This window comes from Pteropus vampyrus, unplaced genomic scaffold (assembly GCF_000151845.1).
Source record: "Pteropus vampyrus isolate Shadow unplaced genomic scaffold, Pvam_2.0 Scaffold184, whole genome shotgun sequence".
NCBI classification, from domain to species: domain Eukaryota; kingdom Metazoa; phylum Chordata; class Mammalia; order Chiroptera; family Pteropodidae; genus Pteropus; species Pteropus vampyrus.
Genome location: NW_011888965.1, coordinates 1602409 through 1618116, shown reverse-complemented (window position 1 = coordinate 1618116; position 15708 = coordinate 1602409). Strand labels below are relative to the sequence as shown.

The 15708-nt window shown below is 32.5% G+C and overlaps 1 protein-coding gene across 1 annotated transcript in view; it reads right to left on the bottom strand.

The window, feature by feature from the left end:
• Window positions 1-15708, bottom strand: part of DIAPH2 (diaphanous related formin 2) — a 791459-nt gene that overhangs the window by 538268 nt on the left and 237483 nt on the right. The window contains exons 14-15 of the mRNA XM_011371113.2: window positions 11798-12115; window positions 10007-10121 (exon numbers count right to left, since the gene is read on the bottom strand). Of these exons, the coding sequence (XP_011369415.1) occupies window positions 10007-10121; window positions 11798-12115 (433 nt within the window). The remainder of the gene's footprint in view (window positions 1-10006; window positions 10122-11797; window positions 12116-15708) is intronic.

Genomic DNA, 15708 nt, shown 5'->3' with positions numbered 1-15708 from the left:
TGACTTTATCTTTATATGTGTACAGTTTATGCCCTGAAATGGATTGAGAAACTGTGTAATGCCAAATAATAATATTATTAATAAAATGAATGTCTATAAACAATGATAAAAGGATTTTAGAACCATAATCTGATCTATCATGTAGATACATATATTGACATTCAATATACAATAAATTATTAAAATTCTTAAATCGTCAGCACTGAGGAAACAAAAGCATGTGAAATAGAATAAAAATGCCAGTAATGAACAAGAATGTGACCTGATTAGTAACGCAAAAGCAAATAGCAAGTCAAACCTAGGAGAGCAGTGATAGCATCTTTCTTATTGCTGTTAATAGAATAAAAGGTACCTAATCACAGCAGCTTCTCTTTTCAAAGAAAATTACAAATATCCTAATAGCATCACATGTGACAGAATAGTCACTTTTGTTGCCTTCTATTAAAAAAAGTTACATGCTAGGAACTAATACATTTCTCAGACATTGCCAGGAGCATGTTATCGGTCTATTCTTATCACACAAAGCCAGACACAGCCAACTGTCAGTAAACCATTCAAATGGAGGGAATATTGATAATTCAGGAGTTATATTTGCCATCTGAACGCATCGCATAGTTTGTTTAGCTTCCTATGAAATTAATTTAAATTAAAAGTATGATCCTTAAGCCCCTATCAACAAATGACAAAAAGCATGAAGAAATAGTGTTTGGGAGGCAGGGTGAAATCAGACTAGTATTAATATTTGACCATGGATAAACCAAAGGCAGACCACCCAAGCGTGGAGAACTTAGCTAAGGAATGCTAGTAACTTCAATATATTTCCACCTGTTCTAGATTGGTTTTATATTGAGAGATGTGTTTTTCAACACACTGTAAACAATTACTTAGTGAGAAAATTGATTCATTCAATTCTATCACTTTATGAGTATATTTTTACTGGGTCCAATTAATATAAATACATTATACTCTACATAAGCCAGGTAAGATTGGGTAGGCAAGAATAAGGTACTTCAAAAGACAAGATTGTATATAAGTAGCCTACCCCTACCCTGTGAGACAGATAAGTGGATCTTGAACTGAGATTTTTGAAAATAGAGTTGTAATAGACATAGTCACACTAGAGAGAGATGCAGTAGTGTTCAAAAGTACAGGTCGTGGATTCAGACTTGTTCTAATGCATCCTATTTCCATGTCTTTGTTCATACACTAAACATAGTAAAGTGGCAAAGCACACAGGTTGTGAAATCATTCTGCTTGAGCTTGATTTCCAGCTCTACTTTGCTCATCTGTAAAATGGCCACAATAAAAGTACCTACAGCACAGAAAAAGGTTAAATGAAATAATCCACGTAAAACACTTGAAGTACCTGGCATATAGTAAGTACACAACAAATATTAATACTTGTGATTGTTAAAATTGTCAGTTTTGTTATGAGTCTGTGATATTAGCTATCTTCATTCTCACAAAACTCCTATTGACAGTTTTTGTTTCACTGATCATTATTGATTTTATAGGTGTTCAATAGCGACAAGAAGAAATTAACCATTTAATTTCTTCAAGGGTCAAACAAAACATCAGGAAATAGATATTTACTTCAGCACACTAAAACTGTATTTAACTGGAGCAACCCTACATTTTAAAACTTTATTGGCTAAATCAAGCAAAGGTCACTACTGAAAAAAAATCTAGTTTTCATCTTTGAAAATTTTAACAAAATCTGTGGTAAGACTTATATATCTATATATATCCTATATCCATCCCTAAATGAAGTGAATTATTAAATCATAGTAACTTAAATGGGCAAATTAACTTTAACAAACCACCATAGCCAGAAAGAACTATGTGATTTCTAGTATTTATCTGTTATAAGCAGGATTTTCAAAAGACAGAGTCTATCATATATTCATATATATACACACACATATATACATATATGTATGTGTATAGATATGTATGTGTGTGTGTGTGTGTGTGTGTAATCACTGAAATACACACATTTCCTATTATGTGCCTAAATTCAGGGTTAGCATCCATACTTTATTTTATTTGCCTTGGTACTATGAAACTAAGTACACATAACTGTCATTCATTTATTTGTGTGTTTCTTGAACACACTAATACTTGCCAGAAACTGTGGCACTCGCTGGGAAACGATAATAAACAAAATGGAAATACTTCTTCCTGCCTGCAAGAAGTTCAGTGTCTGACTGGGGACACAAAGTAATAACGACAATTATAATATATTGTGAAGACTGCATTCTGATATAAGTGTCATCTAAAGAGAGGCCAAATGAAGAACTGGGGAAGGTGTGTTTAGAGATAAGCTGCAAACTCTTAAAATAATAATTATATAATAATATCGAAAAGCATAGTTTAAAATTAGGGAAAATTAAGTAACAACCAGATATTACTGAATAATCTATTAAAAAGAAAGCATTAAATTTACTCTCACCAACAAGGACTAATCGACTAAACTTATACATAATGCCTCAGCAAAGCTACCAAATTTAAACTTCTCTAAATTAAATATATTTCTTAAACAAATCAGAGAAATCTCTTGGTATTACTTCTTATATCATGCAAGATATAGTCTAGAACTGGTTTCAACTGCCATAAATATACAGTTGGAACAAAACACACCCCTTTGTAGTTTTACATAGCTGTGCTAAAATTATCCACTGGATATCAATGTAAATAATTTCTATTTGGCAAAACAAAACTAATTTAACTAGAATAATAATTCTAAATGTAAGTAAATATCTGTGTAAATTATAAATGTTATTATCTGAACACCTGTTCTTGTGCCTAATCAATATGTTTATTAGCAAAAATTACTGAATTGGGGAGAGACAGTCTCACTAGCTCACAGCTAAAAAAGTATCATATTAAAATAACACAAGGTATCTATAATGTTATGAAGCTAACCTCAAAGGATCCCCAAGAAAAACTGATTACATTACTTTATGGAGCCTATGTATATTAATATATCTTTACCAAATGCTTAATGACATGAAGACCATATTCTTTCATTCATTATTAGAAGAAATAGACTCCAAGTTAAAGCAATGCTCTAAAATTGATAGATTCTATTCGGACAATTACTAAAAAAAAATCTTACTCACAGAAAAAATAACCCTATTCCCTTCCATAAATGTATTTTCTAGCTGCAGTTTAAGCAACAAAGAACTGTCTTCAGTATTAGGATAACAGGATTATACCTTTCACAAGCTAATGTAACATATACGAAACTATAGCATTAAAAATGGACCACTTAACTGCAACAAAATACACAAATTACTAAGGGCATAAAAGTCATTAAAAGTCATTGTTACAATGTAGGAAATAGTTGTAACATAGTGATTAAGAACAATCCTGGTTTCAAACTTCAGCTTTGCCACTTACTAGCTATGGAAACAAGACATATTGCTTAATCAATCTCCCATAGCCTAAATTTCTTTACCTATAAAACAATAATAATAGTATCTAGGGTAGGTGTGAGGACTAAATGAGATATGGATTTAAAATGTTTATCACAATGCTTAGGACAGAGTAAAGGCTTAATAAATGTGATATTATTCCTATTATTGTTATTATTATGATTCTTACTATTGTTATTAGTAGTGATGATGCTAGTAGTAGAAACAGTACAATCACTACGTGATCACCAATACCTCAAGATAAAGCCATTCTGAAGTCTACTCATTTAGAAGGCTGAAGATACACTGTCACAATTTCTCTCTACAATTAGTGACTTATAATTAAACAATGGCATGTATCTCTGGCTCACAAATCCCTTGTTTTCCTTCTACAGAAAGAAAATAATTTTTTAATGTTTTTATTTTAATTTTTCAATTATAGTTGGCATTCAATATTATTTCATATTCGTTTCAGGTAGACAGCACAGTGGTTAGACATTTATATAATTTACAAAGGGATTCCCCTCAATTAGTCTAGTACCCACTTGGCACTATACATAATTATTACAATGTTATTGACTCTATTCTCTGTGCTGTACTTTATATCCCTATGATATTTTGTAACTAACAATTTGTAATTGTTAATCCCTTCATCTTTTTCACCCATCCCCCCAACTCCCCCTCCCATTTGGCAATCACCAGTTTGTTCTCTGTATCTATGAGTCTGTTTTCATTTCATTTGTTTGTTTATTTTGTTCCTTAGATTCCACATGTAAGTGAAATCATACAGCACTTCTCTTTCTCTGTCTGACTTATTTCACTTGGCATGATACTCTCTAGGTCCATTCATGTTGTTGCAAATGTAAGGCTGCATTTTTTATGGCTGAGTAATATTCCATTGTGTATATACATACCACTTCTTTAGCCAGTTGTCGATTGATAGGTACTTAGGTTGCTTCTGTATCTTGGCTATTGTAAATAGCACTGCACTGAACATAGGGTTGCATATATCTTTTCAAATTAGTGTTATAGTTTTCTTTGGATAAATACCCAGAAGTAGAACTGCTGAATCATAGGTAGTTCTATTTTTAATTTTTTGAGGAACCTCCAAACTGTTTTCCTTAGTGGCTGTACCAATTTGCAATCCCACCAACAGTGCATAAGGGTTCTCTTCTCTCCACATCCTCAACAACACTTGTTGTTTTTTGATTTATTGATGATAGTCATTCTGACAGGTATGAAGTGATAGCCCTTTGTGATTTTAATTTGCATTTCTCTGATGATTAATGACATTGAGAAGAAGTGATTTTTCAATGCTAGAACAAGACAACTGAAAATGAATTTATGTGTCAGCATAAGTTAAAACACTTAAAATGTTCCTAATTTAAAAACTTTTGGTAAGGTGATAAAAACATCCGGTTAGTTTATTCATAGAAATCCAAAGGATTTAGATTTAATACAAATGATGAAATTATATACAGGTATGTATGGTTTTTAGTTGGCTGCCTGAAAGAATTAAGCCTTCTTGGTTTGTTCTCTCTGTATGAAAGTTTATACTACAGAGCATGTATAGTGTGTTATTAAGATGACAAATTATTTGTTAGGCCACTAGGTCTCTCAGGACACTTTAGCACCATCTTATAGGGGTGTGTGCTCTAAGACTGACACCTCATTATTTTCAAGTCAATTCCAAGAATTTCTATGTTATGAAGACAGAGATTAATTAGATTTTACCACTCTTGTTTTTTCATTGCTTTACTAAGTATAGAAGACTGTATTAGGCAACCAGAGTAGGTATCTTCAAAAGCAGCCAGCTGATTCTAAGACTAAGAATTTAAAATATGATCCTAGAGGAAAAGTACTTTTAGACAAACGCATCTTCAAACTCAGTTCCACCATAATTTTGAAGCTATGCCCAATATTTCAAGCATTGCAAAATGACATTTATATGCATTTGAAATATGTGTAACAGCTCAATTTTATGTTATTATTAAAGCTAAATTGTACTATAGAAAGATATTTTTGAAGAAGCTAAATTTTATTAACCTCTCATGTTTATTTCTCATATTTCCTCCAAACAACATTAAAACCAAGAATTACTTACAACTTCCACACATTAACTTTGTTCTTTGTGGAGCCTCTAGAGAATCCTAGAAATTCTAATTAGAATTAGCCATTATAATCTACATATTTTATTATTATTTCAAGTTTAGTTAATATTAGCCATCTTCACTTTAATTCTTTTATGATGTCACTATTATCTATAATTACTATAGATTTTTAAGGAAAATGACACTCTTATTATAGCCTTGATGTTGATATGTTGCCAAATATCATCAAATCAAGTAATAAATAAAACTAAAACATGCACATTCTAACAGCTTCATATATGATGTATATTCAAATATAGTAATAAGGCCTTTTCCAGATGCCTCTAATATATATAGATATATAACTGTTTTTCATTAATCTAAAGAGCATTTTGAGATATACTTTGTCTTACAGTATCATTATGGCTTGTAAAAAGAATCTAAACAATATAAGCATGGGATTATATTACAGAGAATAGGAATTTATCCTGGTCAGGATATCATATCTTGTCTAGCCTACTGGTAGTTACTCACAATCAATGCCTTCTCACCTATCTGTGAATACCCATCACTTGTCTGCCAAATGCCTGCTCAGTGGTCAATCATCGAATTATTGAGCCCCTAATGATTAAAGAACAAAACTCCATTTCCTCAATGTGAAGTCTGCCTTACTGTCTTCACCCCCAAGTCCCAACCCAACAGGCTGTGCTTTCAACAAAGCATGCACTTCACCTCCCCACCCCTATACTCTGCTAATGGTGTTCTTTGCCTAGAATGCCTTCTTTCTTTCTTCTCCTATTGGTATTCTACTTAACTATCAAGGCCCATCTCAAATGATATTACCTCTAGGATCTCTATTTGCCCTACTCCAAATTAACTATTTCCATTTTGTGCTACTACAGCTTTTTAAAAATATTTGTTAACATTTAATACAACTTGACTAAATGTAGTAAGTATACCTCTTCCTCTCTCCCTCACTAGATGATGAGTTCCCTGTACAGGAACAAGACCTTCTTCATTTCTCTCTCTCCAATTTAGTATAGTGCCTTACATACGGTGGGTACTCTATAGAAATTAAATGAATTAAGAGATCCATTCTCTCCTAAAATAGAAATAATTCAGTTTATAATAAAAAATTAAAAATAAATTTCTCTATAACTCTAAGAATAAGTAACTCAAACAGAAAGTATATTTTAATGGTACTTTTTCATAGTAAATATTTACACATTTAAATGTTATAGGTATCAGAGCTAACATATTTTGAAACTTCTTTCTATTTAGTAATCCAAATCAACTTAGAACTCCCAAATTAAACATTTTCTTCAAACATAGATCAGTAATGCTTTACAATGCGTTTAGGGAACACTGAGATGTGAGCTCTCCAAATCCCTTGCAGTAGGAAGCAATGTTCAGAGGCTTTAGAACACTGTGTCTAAGAGCTTTGGAAATAGGTCTTAGAAACAATGAGTATGTCACACCTTCCAGAATGCCACAGAGTGATGAAAACTGCAGCAGAATGGGGAAGAAAGTGATGCCCTGGAGCTAGGAACACCAGGGCAGTGTGGTTCAGTAAAGCCAGGCTGATTTCTTACTGATCTTGCCACCTACTGACCAAATTATGAATCGAGGCACTGCAAGTGACAAGGAACTTCAGCTATTACAGTAAGATCGATCAACAGTTAAGTGTTATGAAAAGAAATGGCAGTTTTGTACCATTAAAATTTGTTTTGGCTATATTATGCATTTCCGGAATGTGCTGTTATGCTTAATTATTACTTTAAATGTGCTTTCAGAAATAAATCTTAGTAAAAGTGATGGTACTGAAAGGTGTTCCTGATCTGAGTTGTACTCAAATATTCAAAATTAGGAAAAAAGTAATAGTAGTATTGCATAGAAAATTCAGAGAATAAGTTAAGAAGAATGGAAATGCAGTATTCTCAGCAGTAAATACATGAGAGCCTTTATATGATTTTTGTTCAGTTTCACTTGGTTTTGATTAGGTTGTAGCAGCCACAGCAACAATTGCTTTTATTGTAACTGTCTCTATCAAGTACTGCTCAGAAGAGCAGGAAATTCTCTTGCCGAATTAGCAGTTATATTCAGTATCAATAACAAAAACAAAACATGCGTGCACACATACACACACAACCACATCATGCTAAATGAAAGGGAAAAGAGAATTCATATTTATTGAGTGCCTGCTATGCTAAGCACTGTGCTGAGTGCTTTAAATATATAACCTTATTTAATTCTCCCAACACTACTAGGTAAACATTAGTCTACTCATTTTATGGATGAGAAAATTCAGTCTCAGAGTTTACAAGTATCACAGCTGGAATGCAGATATGTGTGACTCCATCTCCTCCGGCTTTTCCCATTATGCAACACTACCTTCGAAACTCTCTAACGAGTTTTATACTTACCACTATGTTTCAAACTTCATTTTCTTCATTTGTAAAATAGTCACTTCTAAGGTCTGGATGAATGCTAAAATTTTATGAAACCTATGATTCTTGGGCAACTTAATACAAATTCATCAATAAGTAAAAGAGCAACTGCTCAATACAAAATGTGCAAAGAACTAGAGGGAAAATTTCACAGAAGAAAAGAAATTAAAATTGCCTATGAATAGAAGGAAAGCTGCTCAACTTTACTCGTAATTTAAGAAGTAAAAATTATAACACAGACGATTACAATTTCACCTCTGAGATGAGCAAAGGTTGTGGGAAACAGATACACATATATATTTTTGGTGGCACTATAAATGAACACAAACTCTTTGGAAGGCAATTTGGTAATATCTATCAAAATTATAAATGTACAGAGCATTTTATCTAGGAATTTCACTATTCGAATTTATCCTACAGATAGATCTTATGTGCACAAAGGTATATGTAGGTACATGTTCGCTGAAACATTGGTCGAACTAGTGAAAGACTGGAACTAATCTAAATAACCATTAATAGGGGACTGGTTAAATAAATTAAAATAGGCCCAGACCACACCATTCTATGCAATGCATAAAAGGAACACAGTAGATAAACATAAGCTATTATGGAATAATATCCAAAGACATAAAGTGAAAACAGCAAGAAGTGAAAAACAAAAAATAATAAATATACATATGAGTTTCGAGGCACAGACTATTTCCAGGAGGCAATGCGAGAAATTAGTGAAAGTGGTTTTCTCTAGGGAAGAAGCTGTAAGTCTGGGATAGAAGGGATATGTTTACCTTGCATCTTTTTATTTTTTTTATTTTTACTATATGTATACCTTAATATAAGCAAGTTTTACTTTGCCGATTTAAAAAAGTGATTATAATAAGTAGTAATCTCTAGAATCATTGAAGAACCCTTGAAATGTGAGTCTACTATAGCAAATAAGAAAAAAGGATCTAACGACAGGAATTTTTTAAATGTCAAAATTCTTCAGAATACTCTAATCCTCTCAGATTTGTGTGTGTGTGTTAACTTCAATATACAAGGAACAATAAATACAGCACAAGGACAGACCTCCAGTGTGCAAGATATGATAAAAGAGATGAAAAGAAATAATTTCCATTTCCATTTCTCCCTCTCCCTTCCCATCTCCCTCTCCTTTCTCATCTCCCTCCCTCTTCTCTCTCTCTCTCTCTCTCTCTGTCTGTCTCTGTCTCTTCTAAAATTCACATTTTCACATACTAAGGCATATTGTGACAATTCAGTCAACTGAATGATAAAGGTGCAAATTGCAAGGACATTGGCATATGAAATACATCAATTTCTTAATTGTAAAGACTCATTCAGACTGAAAAAAAAATCTATGCTTAACTAAACTATCAATTCTGTAATAATTAGTTAAATAGTAATGTTAATATCAAATATCAAAACCCCACAGACCACAATATTGAATTATGAGATTGACAAGTTACCTATACAGCACAAAAGGTTAAGGATCTAATCATAAACAAGGTATGCTATTATCAAATCAGTAAAATATACTTGATTAGGTATCAAATTTTGATACTACTCCAGAAAATCTACTTATAGAAAAAGGCTATAAAATGTTCTAGGAAACCAAATTGACAAGTAGTACAAACGTAAGAGGAAAAACTATTTAAGCACTATGGCACCAATCTTATTCCAATTTCATGAAAACTGTGAGCCATTAGCATTCTGTTACATTATTTTCTCTCACATGATGAATCAACAAATTCACCTTCTCTGCTTCATGGTAAAAATGATAACTTTATAATAGAGGGGTATAACTCCCATATTAAATAATAAAAATAAACCCATATTTTCAGATGAATAATGACATGTATGGAAAATAAAATTAAAAGAAAAAAAAGAGCTATCCTCCTGTAGTTGTTGGGTCAATACAGTTAATATGTTAATCTATTTATATTTGACTCTGCACATTGTGGAAAGATGACACATATGTACACTGCTAGAAATTTTAGCAAGCACTTAATTCAACACATCAAAATAAAGAATTTATATTTAAAACAATAAAACATACCTTTTATCTGGGTAGCAAAATTCAGTGACAATTTTGCAAAGAGATCTGGATTTTCAAACTTGTCCTCCTTAACTTTTAACCAGAAACAGTTCTCAGATAATTCTTTGGGTTCAATCTGAAACAAAAATAACAAAGATAAGTTTTTAAAATATTACTTCATATTTATTTTTTTAAAAATTCACTTTCATCGAGATTGAAAGGCAGTTCCTTTATTCATCTACCTAGTAAATCGATTTTAGGATCTATCAAAATAATGCTTTTTAAGTAAATATTCATTGAGAAAGTCACAGAATTCTATCAGTATATAGAAAAGGTACACAATAGCAATAGGCCATATAGCAATTTACATTTTAAGACATTGTCTACTGAAAAAAAAAAATCTACAAGAAGAACCTTAAAAATAATTTAGTAACATCTTCCCTAACTCACATACATTCTTCTTGTTCCTAGATTTTTAAAAACGGAGAAACTAAGATTCAGAAATGTGAATTCCCCATGTTCACTGACTAGTTTGAAGGCAATAGCCATACTAATAGTTAACACATGCTTCCTACCATGTGTCCTATACTGTTTTAAGTGATTTGCATATTTAATTCATCTAATCTAATCCTCACAATAATCCTTTGAGGCAGGAGCTATTATCATCTCCATGTTAAAGGTGAGGAAACTGAGCGAGCTCCAGAAAGTTTAAGTGGCTGCCCTAGCTAGTAAACAGCAAAGATGGATTTAAATCTAGGCAGTGCAGCTCCAAAGAATTGTGCTTTTAGCTACTACACTGAAACCCAGGATTAAAATCATGCATTTTACAGTACATCATGATGCTTTGTGACACATAAGTACCATTACACTGTACACTAAATTGCTAAATTAACATATCATTACATTTACACACACCAGGCCAACAAATTCTGGATCCTACAGTCCGGTGAATTGTATGAATAATAATAATAATAATAATAATAATAATAATAATAATAATAATAAAAACCTACTTTCTAAAACCATTTATATTTCATTTACTTTTATGACCAAAGCAAAAGTATATGCTTAACTTTAAAACTGATTTAACAATTATTCTGGTCAAACCAATTTACTATGTAGATACTGTCAGGTATCCCTATAAGTATGTTCTTAAATAAGTCATTTTCCCAAATGGTGGTCTGGGTAACCATCTTCATTAGAAGATTAGTTCCTAGTTAATAGGGACTGTGTCAATCTTGATAATAAGGTTTTTTTTTTTACATGATATATTATTTGATAATAATAAAGCAATATAGGATTAAAAAGAAAAAAACTTTCATATATCATATCAAAAAGCAAATAGTTTATGTCACTACTGGATACTGTCACCTATTCCACACTATCAGAAAGTTTAAAACTAAAAAAAAATATTCATTGTCTAAAAACAAAAATTAATAAGATTAAAAAGCTCAATAAAAAGACTGTATTTACAAATGTTATAGTACTTAAAGTTAACAATGGTAAAAGAATCAAAATTAGTTTTCATTTGGCGATATATTTTACCTATTATTCTCTAACACCACCCTCACTTTGATTTTTCTTCTGCCTTCTACATTAATTCCAAATTATCTGTGGAGTTTCTAATCCTCTAGGAACTAAACTGAAGGCTGAACAAAATTAAAGTAATATATGAACTCACAAAGGAAAGCAGAGAGTCAAGAGTCACGTTCTCAAACAGTATATAATACTTATATGTAGCAATACAGTTATTCACATATTAATGATCGACCATATCTTGACAAAACCAAAAAACTCTAGTTGGAGTATTACCTTTGACCAGTTGATTCGCTTCATGGACACCTCAGGTGTATATATTTTTTTCTGCTTCATTCCAAAAGGCAGATCTATTGGTGCTCCTGGGGGAGGAGGAACTCCTCCAAGAGGAGGTGGAGGAGGAGGCCCCCCAAACAAAGGTGGTGGTGGTGGTGGCGGTGGTACACCACCAATCATTCCAGGTAAAGGAGGTGGAGGAGGAGGGGGAGCTCCTCCGGGTAGAGGTGGTGGTGGTGGAGGTGGTGGTGGGGATGGCCCAGCACCTGGCAATGGAGGCGGGCCTGGAATTCCTGATACGCCTGAGAGCCCATGTCCCTAAAATAGAAAGGACCCAAAGTTTAAATGCTTAAAGTTAAATATAAGAGCAAAGAAAACTTATCGGTAGACATTTGTGCTTTGTTTAAAATTACACATACTTTATTTAATTTAGCAACATCTAAGGGCTTTAACAGTACATGAAAAACACTTGCATAGATTTCTGATCAGCATTATTAATTCGACATTGACTACTTCTGCTAATACACTAATGCTAAGAAAATTGTCATCCTCAAAGATTTTGTGAAAACACTCCACCAAAATAATGAAAAATTACCTTTCATTATAAATGTATGCAAAGGAGAGGTATGATATATGGCTTGGGCCTATTAGACTAGTTGGTTTGAACATAAGATAATTAATACATAAAAGGTCATAAATTTGATTCCCTTGGGGCCAATTAGCTTTACATACAGTCTGTCTCAGAGCACCAGTAACTTAGCTGTCTTCTAATGCCAATAATTAATACTAAGTAACAGCCACATGCATATTAATATGTTTATCAATGCTTTATATCTATTATTTCTTTTCATTATATTATAACCCTGCAATGTAGGTAGGGCATTTTTATCTCACTGTTTATAGATGAGGAAACTGTAACTGCGAAAAGGTTAAATGACCAACCAGAGTTCACACAAACTGAAATGTGATTCAGATTTAAATGTTCTTCTCATACCTAATGCAGTCTTCTTTCCATTACAGCAGACTGTCTCCTCATGAATAGGTGTTATTTGCCATGAGGCAAATTTGTTCACACAGATTGGGAAAGAGTATGATTTTTTACTACCAGAAAGAAACTTCAAACTCATTCTCTAACATGAGGGATGACAAATGAAGGAGAACATAGTATTCCATATTTTCTACTTTTCTGATGATTAACCCGTTCCTGTTTCTTTAAACCATTACCGATCGCAGTGGTTCACTTTACAAAATAAATGAAAACTGAAGTTATTTATTATAAACATTCCTAAGAAGCTACATCAATGAACAGATATCTTTTGTAATTAGGACATGACATTAGACTAACTGAATGAAAGGTTTAAAACCAATAAAATTTCTTGGTATAGTGTTATTTTTATTTGGAGAGCAAGTCTTCTTATCTTCACTAATAATATAAATTTCCTACTTGGACTAGTTAATTGTGCTAACTTAGAAATATCTTTATAAAATAAGTAAGTTAAAGCATAATTTTGGAACGATCAACTTAAAGGACTGATCTATTTACAAGATTATTGAAAATTAACAATCATAAGTCATTAGAATCAGGAAAATGTTTCTCATATGACTCAGCATATACTGTCCATATATTTACATAATGAATGTTTATGCATGTATCTACATATATACAATTAAAGTGTTCATACACTTAACAAATAATAATCCTCTTGTGGAATGCAATCTTCTCCTGAGATTAGGAAGATTTAAAGGTAGAATTAAAATATGTAAAATTCTTTTAATTTTATTTTTAATGCAGGAAAATTATAGAAAACAATCTGATTTTTACAATGTTGATTGAGGTCAAAGAAATTCTGGGAAAATTTTAAATATTTTTTCTGAAAGTTTGGGATATTAATTTACAAGCTTTGTGTACAAGCGGATTTGTTGAATAATTTGAAAGGTAAAATGTGCATCCATTTTTATATTAAGACAGCAAAATGAAATACATGTTTATAAATATCAAATTTTGACTCTATTAGATCATATTTATGATATAAAAGATGTGCAACCACAAAAATGTTACTGCTTTAATAGAAAATTTTACTCAAATATGTATTTTACAAATTTAATGATCTAAAACATTTATATTGTGCCAGCAGGCTTTAAAAATCAAATTATATCAGCCTTTTTCTTCCCTCCCTTAAACAATTAGGAATGAAATGATTAAATTAGGCTACAATAGACTATGGCAAATGAATTTAATATTGGACACAATTTTGGGTGCACTAGATAGTACTATGTGACTCTGCACTTTTACAGATTAGTTAATTTAATAATAAATAAGCAACTACTAACTAAATGGTAAGGCCATATGCTAGGTGCAGTAGGGCCTTGAATAAGAATAAAGATATGAAGTAAAGACACTGTCCTCAAGGTGTTTATACTCTGATGGGAGAAACAAAGCAGGCACACAAATATGACATGAGTGGCCTATGAAAGTGATATAGAAGTTCACAGAAATACCTTAATGGAAGTTTTGGTCAAGTTTTCCAAATACTTTACTGAGCTTATCATTAAAGAATATGTTTTGCAGGCACAGGTGAGCATGGGAAGGCATTTCAGACAGAATAATATAAGTCAGCATTTCTCAACTAAGTTCCAGGAAAACACAATTTTCCAGGAGATTTAATAGGTGGTCTGACATAATGGGTTCTGTGGTTAAATAAGTCTGGGAAAGCTGTATGAAAAAGAGTTAGACAGGATTCCTCAATGTAGGACATCGCAGACCCTTTAATATGCTAATAAGTATTGTGAATCTCCAAGAGGAGAATTTCCAGTGTACCAAATTTATTGGACTATGGAATGCTTTCCTCATGAAAAACCTATTAGCATCTCTGTAACTAATGTCTGGGAAATACTGGCAGAAGGAAGTGTGGAGACAGTAAATTCTAAATGTGAAGAGAGAAAGGTGACTTAGCTGCAACATAGGCTGCAGTTAGGGGAGCAGTCAGAGACTCAGCTGCAAAGGGGAGATAAGAGAGCCCAGGATAGAAGGCCTAAAAATCCTGGTAAGGAGATTTTTATTTAATCCTGAATGCAACAGGCGACCTCTGAACATATTAAAGCCTAGAGTGACGATAATCAGGGCAGTGTTTTAGGAAGATTAATTTGCCATTGACAAAAGGATAAATCTGAAAGGAAGAGACTATAGGCAGAGAGAAAAGTTAAGAAACAACTGTAATATTCTAGGCAGGATGTAATGAGAGTGACCCTGGGTGATTCTGGGTTTTGATGCAAGGGGGAAAGGGTGGAGAAAGAACTGATATAACTTAGTAACCAGCTTAATTTGTCAGTCAGGGGGGTGGGGAAAAGGTAAACAAAATTCTAGCTTCATGATAAGAAAATTGGTGATAACATTTAAACAAATAATGGAGACCAAGCTGGATTAAAGAAATAGAGTTGACCACAAATAATGGGTCTGATTTCAACATGCAGCAGAGACTTTCCACTTACAAAGCTAATCAAGAGCTGGAGATATAAGACAAACTCAAGAGACTTGACACCTACTAAAAGGTGATATTTGAATTTACGATACTGAATGGAATATTAGTGCAAGGACAAAAAGAAAAAAGAGCAAAAAACAGAACATTGGTGAGTGTCATCATTTGGGGGTCAAAAACATAAAGAGAAACTGAATTCTCCGAGATATAAAGGGAAGTCCGGTGATACCAAAAAAAAGAGAAAGATTTAGTAAAAAGAAGTTATCAAATATTATAGATAAGTGAAACAGACTAAGGGTAGGAAAAGTCCACTGCATTGAGTAATTTTGTAGTTCTCTGATGACTTTAATGTCATCTTTCAGTAGACTGATGGAAACAAACCTAATCAATCAACCAACACCTGAGCATCTATGTTGAGGTGATCTTACATTTCTT